This window comes from Panthera pardus, unplaced genomic scaffold, assembly GCF_024362965.1.
Source record: "Panthera pardus isolate Hobbes unplaced genomic scaffold, ASM2436296v1 HiC_scaffold_18, whole genome shotgun sequence".
NCBI lineage: Eukaryota > Metazoa > Chordata > Mammalia > Carnivora > Felidae > Panthera > Panthera pardus.
Genome location: NW_026526743.1, coordinates 26,331,880 through 26,344,829, shown reverse-complemented (window position 1 = coordinate 26,344,829; position 12,950 = coordinate 26,331,880). Strand labels below are relative to the sequence as shown.

Genomic DNA, 12,950 nt, shown 5'->3' with positions numbered 1-12,950 from the left:
AAGTCCTCTTTCTTCCCACCCTGCTGTTCCTAGAGAGAAGCTTGGGTGCCTGTAGTTGGGAGAGGAGGAACCTCTGAAGAAATGAGGACACCAGGCTCAGAAGAATCTGCTAGAATAGGGTGACTTCTTTTGGCCTCAGCTGACTCATTTCCAGAAAGAGTGACAACTCCTTCCCTGTCCGAAGGAGGAAGTTGGGGCAGAATCCCATGAGCTCCTAAGGTTACTTATGCCCTGGGATTCTGTTGTGTGTGCCTGTCATAAATAGCCCTAGAGTCAGCAGGTGTGTTACAGGTGACCCATCCCAATTGTCTATTGAATAACATGAGGCTCTCCACAGAATCCCATAAAAGATGAGCCAACTTCTGCTCAGATATCTCCAGCAATGGAGAACTAATTATTTCACAGCCAGTTCCCTCTTTGGAGAGTTTTGATATATGGAAGTGGAGTTTGCCTCCTTTTAACTTCTACCCTTTGTTCCGCTCCTTTGGAATCTCTCAGAGAAAAGAGAATCTATCTCCCATGTAACAGTGGTGAGATTAGATGCCTCACCATAGTCACTGGGATAGGGGGTGGCAGGGTGGCTGATGAGTGGACTCTAGACTGCCTATGTTCAACACCTGCCTCAGCCTCATGCTCATTATTTAATCTTGGGTAAGTAACTGAGGCTCTCTGAACCTCAGTTTCCTTGTCCGTAAAATGGGGCTTAGGAGGGTTGTGGTGAGGATTAAATAAGATAATGTATATAATAGTTATAGGATAATTCCCAGGGCCAATCATGGTGACCAGCATTTTGTATGCACTTAACCTTATTTTGCCTATTATTATTACCATTATTGTCATTATCTTTTTCTCTTCTCCAAGTCTAATGTTCTCTGTCTCTTGGGACATTCCTGAGGTGAAATTGTGCCCCATCCCTTGACCTTGGCTATCTTCCTTTCCTGTCCACAATACACAGCTGCTGCTGCATCAGCCCTGAGCACCTTTTAGAGCCATCTCTTGCATATGTCCTCTCTTGCATATGTCCTCTCCTGACAGCTTTGAACATGGCTTCACCACCAGCTGTCAGATGCCCACAGTGTGGTATCATCTTAAGTGCACTTATGTACTTGGGGTCACAAACTAGAGCACATGCAAGTTTTTAATTGGATTGTTCAATCTGCTACATGAAATTGGATTTCCACTCCTCTTGAAGAATGAGAAATTCTGGCTGCACCAGGCCTGCATCCTTGGTACCAGGCCCTGCACCAAATGTGCAGGCTGAATTGAGGCTGCTTCCTTGAGACAGAACACACCAGGACCACCATCCATAGCCATGTAGGCTATGCCCTGCCCCTGGGGCCTGGCTGAGGGGGGTGGGATATAGCCAGTGTACCTGCAAAAGGAAGCCTTTGTGATGTTGAGTCCTTTCAGAAGGCATCTTATTCTGGCTGCACCAAGGTGCCATGTGGCCTCTCTGGCCTACAGCAGGACTCACCACTGCCTCTTCTGTGACATTCCTCCCTGGCCCCTTGTAGGTTTTTGACTTTGAGACCATCATTCTACACATCTGGGCTTTGCAGTATGTGGACAAGACATCTTGTTGACCCTCTTGCGCCATCATAATTAATGTTCATAGAATAAGTGGGTGGCAAGTGTGCAGTGGGTCCCTGAAGAGAAGTCTGTGAGGTTTGGCTTCTGAAGGCATTCTGGTCTTGTTACTCCAGATGCAGTTACAACAAGGGATCGTGGCACTCAATGGGACTGTGGCCTATGTTTCCCAGCAAGCATGGATCTTTCATGGAAATGTGAGAGAAAACATACTATTTGGAGAAAAGTATGATCACCAAAGGTAATATTAACTTTGAAAGCATGAGGCCCTTCAGTATTTGATTCCTTCTGCTACAGATGCCTATGCCATTGGTAATGATTGCTAATTCCTTTAATGAATTCTGATTAAACACTCATCAGAGCCAAGTGGGTGTTGGTTTTTCTCTTCTTAACCCAAGAGTTCAGGAGAGGTGCCTTCTGCAGACTTGTGATCACACTCTAAGAAATGGATGGAATCGGCACTTCATTCCCAGCACACAGTAGCATATGTTCTGAGGTTCTCTGTGAGAGTGCATATGTTGTCTGACTGGAGAAAGATATATCTGGAAATTTGCTTTAGGCCAAGTAACCAAAACTGCTCAAAATTGTGAGCAGCAAGTACACAATTAATCAGCTCTGAAATTATTAATTGACATCAGTCAACCACAAGAATATATTGCTGTTAATGTCCTCAAAATTATCTAATGGAATAAAAACAAAGTTCATGTCATAATTTTTGTATACACTTTGTGCCATTATCTTTAAGCTCTGGAAAATAATAGCTTTCTATGGTTCTCTGCTGGGTTTGGTATGCTGCTGTGTACATTCTCTCTCTAATGAGAATTCTACAAACACCCATTTAGGGAGATCCTGGCATCATATCCCCATTTTACAGATGACGAAGCTGAAGCTTAGAAGGAGAGTTGACCTGCCCAAGGTCAAGGCTATTAAATGGCAGTGATTGAGTCCTGAATGCCAGGGTAACATCATTTATTCTCACTGGTGTTTCCTGACATCTGGGTCCCCCTGAAACCTCCCTAAGCTCCATGATGCTGAAGTAAAGACTAGTGGAGTTGGCTTTCAAAATCTGCTGTCAGCTTTCCAGTTATGGTCTGGACTTTCATATCTTATTTTTTGAATGCACAAACTGTCCTTGCTGACTGACATTGGCCAGCATGTGTGAGTTCCCAGCAAGAGGTCTATTACTTCCTCTCATCTTCCCTGGCCATGGCATCCTGCTGCCAGGAGGCTCAAGAGTGGCAGGAAGTTCTGATCAGTGCAGGAGTCCTTGGCACCAGTTGCACTGCTCTGCTCAGCATTTCCTGGCCTGACTTTACCTGTGCCTCTTCCCTGCTCCACCTGGAATTGCTTTTCTTTCTTCAGTAGCAGGCTAGTAGGAGGTATTCCTATCCTTATCACTTAGAATGTCAGGGCAAATATTTACAAAATACCTGCAATATGCAGGGCCATGAAGGATTATGGGGGACAGAAGGGTGGCTCAGATGCGTCATTACCCCTCAGATGTTCAAGTCCGGGAAGGGGCTGTAAGAGATGTATAGAAATAACAGTGCACCAAGAAGGAATGTGCCAAGTGGCAGGAGGCTGTGCTGGATTGTTCAGTGACAGCAGAAATCATGAGAGGGAAGAGAGGGTAGTGCTTGAATTGGGCCTGGTAGGGTGGATTAAGCATCCTTTGTATGTGGCATCTCTAGCAGAGGCTTTGCTCCTAGGGCAAACATAGTGGCTCTCAGGCCCCAGGAAGGAAGGAAGGTTAAGGGAAGCTTAAGATGGGGGTGGGGGTGTCAAAGGGATGAAGATGTGCTGAGCACTCTGAATCTCATAGTTAAAGATTGGCAAGGGTAATAATATTAATAGTAACCATCAATGATGGAGAATTTGCTATGCACCAGAAATTGTGTTAATGGATTTACATATGTGTTCTTGTTTCCTTCTTACAACACAATCAGAATTATTAGCACAATTTTATAGAGTGGAGAGTGAAGATCAGGGAGGTACAGTCACTTCTCCAAGGTTACCCAGCTGGATTCAAATGCAGATTGTTCTGGGGGTGCCTGGGTGGCTCAGTCTGTTAAGTGTCGGACTTTGGCTCAGGTAATGATCTCATGGCTTGTGAGTTCGAGCTCTGCATTGGGCTCTGTGCTGACAGCTCAGAGCCTGAAGCCCACTTCGGATTCTGTGTCTCCCTCTCTCTCTGCCCCTCCCCCTGCTTACTTTCTGTCTCTCTCTCTTTCCTTCAAAAATAAATAAAACATTAAACAACAAACAAAAAACAAAAAACCCACCAAATGCAGATTGTTCTGATTTTAAAGCCCCTGGTTTTTAAAAAAAAAATTTTGTGAGTATAGTTGACACACAATGTTACATTCATTTCAGGTGTACAACATAGTGATTCAACTTCTCTGTATGTTATGCTATGCTCACCTGAGGTGTAGCTACCATCAGATACCATGTAACTCTATTACAATATCATTGAGTAGATACCCTGTGCTGCACCTTTCATCCCCATGGCTTATTTATTCTGTAACTGGAAGGCTGTATCTCCCACTCTCCCTTCAGCCATTTTGCCCATTCCCTCCCCCTCCAGCAACCATTAATTTGTTCTCTGTAGTTATGTGTCAGATTCTGCTTTTTGTTTGTTTATTCAGTTGTTTTATTTATTTATTTATTTATTTATTTATTTATTTATTTATTATTGTCTTTGTCTATTCATGCACCAACACCAGTCTGTTTCTTTCTTTCTTTCTTTCTTTCTTTCTTTCTTTCTTTCTTTCTTTTTCTTTCTTCTTTCTTTTTAAATATAAATTATTGTCAAATTGGCTAACATACAGTGTGTAAAGTGTGCTCTTGGTTTTTGGGGTAGATTCCCATGGTTCATCACTTACATACAACACCCAGTGCTCATCCCAACAAGTGCCCTACTCAAAGCTGATCACTCATTTTCCCCTCTTCCCTACCCACCCCCCCATCCACCCTCAGTTTGTTCTCTGTTCTAGGAGTGTCTTATGGTTTGCCTCCCTCCCTCTGTTTGTAACTATTTTTTCCCCCTTCCCTTCCCACATGGTCTTCTGTTAAGTTTCTCAAGATCCACATATGAGTGAAAACATATGATTTCTGATTGACTTATTTCACTCAGCGTAATACTTTCCAGTTCCATCCACACTGTTGCAAGTGGCACGATTTCATTCTTTCTCATTGCCAAGAACTATTCCATTGTATATATAAACCACATCTTCTGTATCCATTCATCACCTAATGAGCATTTAGGCTTTTTCCATAAATTCGCTATTGAAGGTGCTGATATAAACATTGGGGTACATGTGCTCCCATAAATCAGCACTCCTGTATTCCTTGTAGTATCTACTTGTAATTAGTATCTACTTGTAATTCCTACCAGTGCTATTGCTGGGTCATAGGGTAGTTCTATTTTTTTTGTTTTTGTTTTTTTTGTTTTTTTTTCAATATATGAAGTTTATTGTCAAATTGGTTTCCATACAACACCCAGTGCTCATCCCAAAAGGTGCCCTCCTCAATACCCATCACCCACCCTCCCTTGCCTCTCACCCCCCATCAACCCTCAGCTTGTTCTCAGTTTTTAAGAGTCTCTTATGCTTTGGCTCTCTTCCACTCTAACCTCTTTTTTTTCCTTCCCCTCCCCCATGGGTTTCTGTTAAGTTTCTCAGGATCCACATAAGAGTGAAACCATATGGTATCTGTCTTTCTCTGTATGGCTTATTTCACTTAGCATAACACTCTCCAGTTCCATCCCAGAACTAGACTCACAAACGTATGGCCAACTAATCTTTGACAAAGCAGGAAAGAATATCCAATGGAAAAAAGACAGTCTCTTTAACAAAGGGTGCTAGTAGAACTGGGCAGCACCATGCAGAAGATTGAAACTAGACCACTTTCTCACACCATTCACAAAAATAAACTCAAAATGGATAAAGGACCTGAATGTGAGACAGGAAACCATCAAAACCCTAGAGGAGAAAGCAGGAAAAGACCTCTCTGACCTCAGCTGTAGCAATTTCTTACTTGACACATCCCCAAAGGCAAGGGAATTAAAAGCAAAAATGAACTACTGGGACCTTATGAAGACAAAAAGCTTCTGCACAGTAAGGGAAACAACCAACAAAACTAAAAGGCAACCAACGGATGGGAAAAGATATTTGCAAATGGCATATCGGACAAAGGGCTAGTATCCAAAATCTATAAAGAGCTCACCAAACTCCACACCCGAAAAACAAATAACCCAGTGAAGAAATGGGCAGAAAACATGAATAGACACTTCTCTGAAGATGACATCCGGATGGCCAACAGGCACATGAAAAGATGCTCAACATCGCTCCTCATCAGGGAAATACAAATCAAAACCACACTCAGATATCACCTCACGCCAGTCAGAGTGGCCAAAATGAACAAATCAGGAGACTATAGATGCTGGAGAGGATGTGGAGAAACGGGAACCCTCTTGCACTGTTGGTGGGAATGCAAATTGGTGCAGCCGCTCTGGAAAACAGTGTGGAGGTTCCTCAAAAAATTAAAAATAGACCTACTCTATGATCCAGCAATAGCACTGCTAGGAATTTACCCAAGGGATACAGGAGTACTGATGCATAGGGTCACTTGTACCCCAATGTTTATAGCAGCACTCTCAACAATAGCCAAATGATGGAAAGAGCCTAAATGTCCATCAACTGATGAATGGATAAAGAAATTGTGGTTTATATACACAATGGAGTACTACGTGGCAATGAGAAAGAATGAAATATGGCCCTTTGTAGCAACATGGATGGAACTGGAGAGTGTGATGCTAAGTGAGATAAGCCATACAGAGAAAGACAGATACCATATGGTTTCACTCATATGTGGATCCTGAGAAACTTAACAGAAACCCATGGGGGAGGGGAAGGAAAAAAAAAAAGAGGTTAGAGTGGAAGAGAGCCAAAGCATAAGAGACTCTTAAAAACTGAGAACAAGCTGAGGGTTGATGGGGGGTGAGAGGCAAGGGAGGGTGGGTGATGGGTATTGAGGAGGGCATCTTTTGGGATGAGCACTGGGTGTTGTATGGAAACCAATTTGACAATAAACTTCATATATTGAAAAAAAAGGAACTAGAAGCAAAACAATAAAGAAATCCCAAAGCCAGAATAAGAAGTGAAATCATAAAGATCAGAGTGGAAATAAATAATATAGAATAAAAAAACCCCAGTAGAACAAATCAATGAAACTAAGAGTTGGTTTTGTGAAAAAATAAACAAAATTGGTAAACCCATAGCCAGACTTCTCAAAAAGAAAAGAGAGAGGACCCAAATAGATAAAATCACGAATGAAAATGGATTTATCACAACCAATCCCTCAGAAATATAAGCAATTTTCAGATAATACTATGAAAAATTATATGCTAACAAACTGGACAACCTGGAAGAAATGGACAAATTCGTAGACACCTACACACTTAAAACTCAAATGGGAAGAAATAGAAAATTTGAACAGACCCATAAGAAGTGAAGAAATTGAATCAGTTATTAAAAATCTCCCAACAAATAAGAGTCCTGGGCCAGATGGCTTCCCTGGGGAATTCTACCAGACATTTAAAGCAGAGTTAATACCTATCCTTCTCTAGCTGTTCCAAAAAAATAGAAATGGAAGGAAAACTTCTGGACTTATTCTATGAAGCCAGCATTACCTTGAATCCCAAACCAGACAGAGAGCCCACAAAAAAGGAGAATTACAGGCCAATATCACTGATGAACATGGATGCAAAAATTCTCAACAAGATACTAGCAAATCGAATTCAACAGTGTATTAAAAGAATTATTCACTATGATCAAGTAGGATTCATTCCTGGGCTGCAGGGCTGTTCAATATTCACAAATCAATCAATGTGATACATCACATTAATAAAAGAAAGGATAAGATCCATATGATCTTGTCAATAGATGCAGAAAAAGTATTTGACATAACAGATGAACATAAGGGAAGGGAAACAAAAATAATATAAAAACAAGGAGGAGGGCAAAACAGAAGAGACTCATAAATATGGAGAACAAAACAAGGGTTACTGGAGGGGTTGTGGGAGGGGGTATGCGCTAAATGGGTAAGGGGCACTAAGGAATCTACTCCTGAAATCATTGTTGCACTATATGCTAACTAATTTGGATGTAAATTAAAAAAAAATTAAATTAAAAAAAAGCATTTGACAAAACACAGCATCCTTTCTTAATAAAAACCTTAAAGAAAGTTGGGATAGAAAGAACATACTTAAACATCATAAAAGCCATATATGAAAAGCTCACAGCTAATACAATCCTCAATGGGGAAAAACTGAGAGCTTCTCTCCTGAGATCAGGAACATGACAGGGATGTCCACTCTCAGCACTGTTGTTTAACATAGTGTTGGAAGTCCTAGTATCAGCAATCAGACAACACAATGAAATAAAAGGCGTCAGAATTGGCAAAGAAGTCAAACTTTCACTTTTCGCAGACGACATGATACTCTACATGGAAAATCCGAAAGACTCCACCAAAAGACTGCTAGAACTGATACATTAATTCATCAAAGTCACAGGGTACAAAATCAATGTACATAAATCGGTTGCAGTTTTATACACCAGTAATGAAGCAACAGAAAGAGAAATAAAGAAACTGCACCATTTACAATTGCACCAAGAACCATAAAATACCTAGGAATAAACCTAATCATTTGTGTTTTTTTTTTAATTGCACATGTGAGTGAAATCATATGGTGTTTGTCTTTCTCAGTCTGACTTATTTAATGGACCTAGAGGTCCAACCTAGAGGATGGACCTCTAGGTCCATCCATGTTGTTGCAAATGGCATGATGTCATCCTTTTTAAAGACTGTGTAATATTTCATCACACACACACACACACCCATCACACCCATCACATCTTCCTTTTCCATTCATCTATCAATGGATACGTATGTTGCTTTGATATTTTGGCTACTTTAAATAATGATGCAATAAAAATAGGTGTGCATATATCTTTCAAATTAGTGTACTTGTTTTCTATGGGTAAATACCCAGTAGTGGAATCCCTGGATCACATGGTAATTCTATCTTTAATGTTTGAGAGGCCTCCACATTATTTTTCACAGTGACTGTACCAATTTAAATTCCGAACAACAGTGTATGAGGGTTCCTTTTTCTTCACATCCTTTCCAACACTTGTTACTTCTTGCCTTTTTGATTTTAGCCATTCTGACAGGTTTAAGGTGATATCTCAGTGGTTTTGATTTGCCTGATGAATAATGATGTTGAGCATCTTTTCATGTGTCTTTTGGTCATCTGTATGTCTTTTCTGGAAAAATGTCTACTCAGGTCCTTTGCCTCTTTTTTAAAATCAGATTGGTCTTTTTGGTGTTGAGTTGTAGAAGTTCTTTTATATATTTTGGATATCAATGCCTTATTGGGTATATCATTTGCAAGTACTTTCTCCCATTCAGAAGGCTGCATTTTTTGTTTTGTTGATGGTTTCCTTTACTGTGCAAAAGGCTTTTATTTTGATGGAGTCCCAATAATTTATTTTTTCTTTTGTTTCCCTTGCCTTAGGAGACATACCTAGAAAAATATTGCTACAGCCAATGTCAGAGAAATTATGGCCTGTGTTCTTTTCTAGGATTTTTATGGTTTCAGGTCTCAGGTTTAGGTCTTTAATCCTTTTGGAGTTTATTTTTGTGTATGGTGTTATAAAGTCCAGTTTCATTCTTTTACATGTTGCTGTCCAGTTTATTCAGCACCATTTATTGAAGAGACAGTCTTTTACCTGTTGAATATTCTTGTCTCCTTTGTCATTGATTAATGACCATGTAAGCAAGTGTTTATTTCTGGGCTCTCTATTTTCTTCCTTTGATCTATCTATGTGTCTACTGTTATGCCAATACCATACTGTTTTGATTACTACAGCTTTGTATTATGTCTTAAAATCTGGAATTGTGATACCTCCAGCTTTTTTTTTTTCTTTCTCAAGGTTGCTTTGGCTACTTGGGGTCTTTTGTGGTCCCATATAAATTTTAGTATTATTTGTTCTAGTTCTGTGAAAAATGCTATTGGTATTTTGATAGGGATTGCATTGAATCTCTAGATTGGTTTGGATAGTGTGGACATTTCAAATTCTTCCAATCCATGAGCACAGTGTATATTTCCATTTATTTGTGTCATCTTCAATTTCTTTCATCAGAATTTTATAATTTTCAGAGTACAGAACTTTCATTTCCTTGGTTAAGTTTATTCTTAGGTAGTTTATTATTTTTTCATACAATTGTAAATGGAATTATTTTCTTAATTTCTCTTTCTGCTACTTCATTATTAGCTTATAGAAATGCTACTGATTTCTGGGTATTAATTTTGTATCCTGTAACTTTATGGAATTCATTTGTTACTTGTAGTTTTTTGGTGGGGTCTTTAGGATTTTCTATGTATAGTTTCTTTTTTAAATATAAAATTTATTGTCAGACTGGTTTCCATACAACACCCAGTGCTCATCCCAACAGGTGCCCTCCTCAATACCCATCACCCACCCTCCCTTCCCTCCCAGCCCCCATCAACCCTCAGTTTTTAAGAGTCTCTTATGGTTTGTCTCCCTCCCTCTCTAACTTTTTTGTTTCCTTCCCCTCCCCCATGGTCTCCTGTTAAGTTTCTCAGGTATAGTTTCATGTCATCTGCAAATAGTGACAGTTTAACTTCTTTGCCAATATGAATGCCTCTTATTTCTTTTCCTTGTTTGATTGCTATGGCTAGAACTTCCAGTACCATGTAAAATAAAAGTGGCAAAAGTAAATATCCTGGTCTTGTTCCTGATTTTAGAGCAAAAGCTCTCAGTTTTTCACCATTGAGTATGATATTTGGTGTGTGACTTTTTCATATATGGCCTTTATTATGTTGATATATATTTCCTCTAAACCCACTTTTTTTGGGAGTTTTTATCTGAAGGATGCTGGATTTTGTCAAATGCTTTTTCTGCATCTATTGAGATGATCATATGATTTTCAGCCTTCATTTTGTTGAGGTGGTGTATTATGTTTATTGATTTGCAAATAATGAACCATTCTTTTGTCCCCAGAATAAAACCCACTTGATTGTGGTGAATGATCGTTTTAATGTATTGTTAAATGGGGTTTGCTAATATTTTGAGGATTTTTGCATCTATGTTCATCAGGGATATTGGCCTTTCTTCTTTCTTTCTTTCTTTCTTTCTCCTTCCTTCCTTCCTTCCTTCCTTCCTTCCTTCCTTCCTTCCTTCCTTCCTTCCCCCGTCTCTCCCCCTCCATACCTCCCTCCTTCCTTCCCTCCCTCTCTTTTTTGTGTTCTTTGTATGGTCTTGGTATCAGGGTAATGCTAGCTTCATAGAATGTATTTGGAAGCTTTCCTTCATCTTCTATTTTTTGGAATAATTTGAGGAGAATAGGTATCAACTCTTCTTTAAATATTTGGTAGAATTCACCTGTGAATCCATGTGGCCCTGGACTTTAAGTTTTGGTAGTTTTTAAAAAATATATTATTGCTGATTTAATTTTATTACTAGTAATTGGTCTGTCAAAAATTTCTATTTCTCCCTGATTCAGGTTTGGAAGATTGTGTAATTAATTCTAGGAATTTATCCATTTCTTCTAGGTTGCCCAATTTGTTGTCATATAATTTTTTATAGTATTCTCTTAGAATCTTTTGTATTTCTGTGGTGTCCATTTTTACTTCTCGTCTTTCATTTCTGATTTTAATTATTTGGGTCATTTCTTTTTCTTGATGAGTGTTTATCAATTTTGTTTATCTCTTCAAAGAATCAGCTTTTGGTTTAATTGATATTTTTTCCTGGTTTGTTTTAGTCTTTACATCATTTATTTCTCCTCTGAGCTTTATTATTTTCTTCCTTCTACTCATCTTGGGCTTTGTTCTTCTTTTTCTAATTCCTTTAAGTATAAGTTTAGATCATTTGAGTTTTTTATTGCTTTTTAGGAAGGCCTGTATCACTATATACTTCTCTGTTAGAACTGCTTTTGCTGTGTCCCAAGGATTTTGAACCATTGTGTTTTCATTTTCATTCGTCTCCATGGCTTTTTTTATTTCTTCTTTGATTGCTTCATTGACCCATTGATTGTTAAGTATCATGTTGTTTAGACTCCACGGATTTGTGTTTTTCCAGAATTTTTTCTTGTGATTGGTAGTTTTATACCTGCTGTAATTAGAAAAGATGTGTGCTATGATTTCAGTCTTCTAAAATTTATTGAGGCTTGTTTTGTGGCCTAATATGTGATCTATTCTGGAGAATGTTTCATGTGCACTCAAAAAGAATGTATATTCTGTTGTTTTTGGATAGAATGTTCTTTATATATCTCTGAGGGTCATCTGGTTTAATGTGTCATTCAAAGACACTGTTTTCTTACTCATTTTCAGCCTGAATGGTCTATCCACTGATGTACATGGGATGTTAAAGTCTTCTACTATTATTGTATTACCATCAATTTGTCTCTTTATATTCATTAATATTTGCTTTATGTATTTAGGTGCTCCAATGTTGGATACATAGATATTTACAATTGTTATATCCTCTAGTTAGATTGATCCCTTTATCATTATGTAATATTTTGCCATTATAATTCTGACATAATTTATCATTATGTAATACTTTGTCTCTTACTACAGTATTTGCTTTAAAGTCTATTTTGTCTAATGTAAATATTACTACCTTGCCAAAGCCCCTGATATTAACCACCATGTATACCACTCCTAAAGGTGGCATGTGGGCATGATGCTCAGGGCTATGCCCAGCTTCTGCTCCAGGGTATTGAGTGCTGCCAGGGGCCAGTGTGCCAGCTGAAGGGTAACTACTCATGATCTGCCTGCTCACTCTCTTGCTGGTAACCTTTATTGGGAAGGTGTGTCTTGCAAAGTCTGAGTTGTGAGACTTTCCCATTGTCATGCATTGAGAAAGAGGATCCCAATGATGGTGATGATGGTAATGATATCAATTAACCAATAAATCAATTAGTCAACTAATTAACCTTTGTGGAGGCAGGAGGCCTTTCAAGTGGTACAGAAACCTAGGGTCCAGTGGCTGGAACTGGCTGCTCCTTGGATAGGGCATGAGCTTGAACTCCAGGGAATTCAGAGCAGGAACCAGTTCCTGAAGAAGCTATGTGGTGTACTCTGGTTCCCTGGGAGAGATTCTATCTAGAGTGGGGGCAGTCTGAGTGGGAATGAGGTACAGAGAAAACCCAGGGAGGAGGGTGTGAAATTTTCTCATAGCTTGGGATCTGGACATCTCTGAGTTCCTGCCTACTAACTTATTGACTTTCCTGGATCCCTTGCTCTCAGTCCCCCAAGGAGAGGGACTGGGGTCATG

General features: G+C 39.3%; 1 protein-coding gene across 1 annotated transcript in view; it reads left to right on the top strand.

Annotated features, from left to right (window-relative positions):
* Nucleotides 1–12,950, top strand: part of LOC109270976 (ATP-binding cassette sub-family C member 12) — a 180,974-nt gene that overhangs the window by 134,302 nt on the left and 33,722 nt on the right. Inside the window, exon 12 of the mRNA XM_019456023.2 lies at nucleotides 1,704–1,828. Coding sequence (XP_019311568.2) covers nucleotides 1,704–1,828 — 125 coding nt within the window. The remainder of the gene's footprint in view (nucleotides 1–1,703; nucleotides 1,829–12,950) is intronic.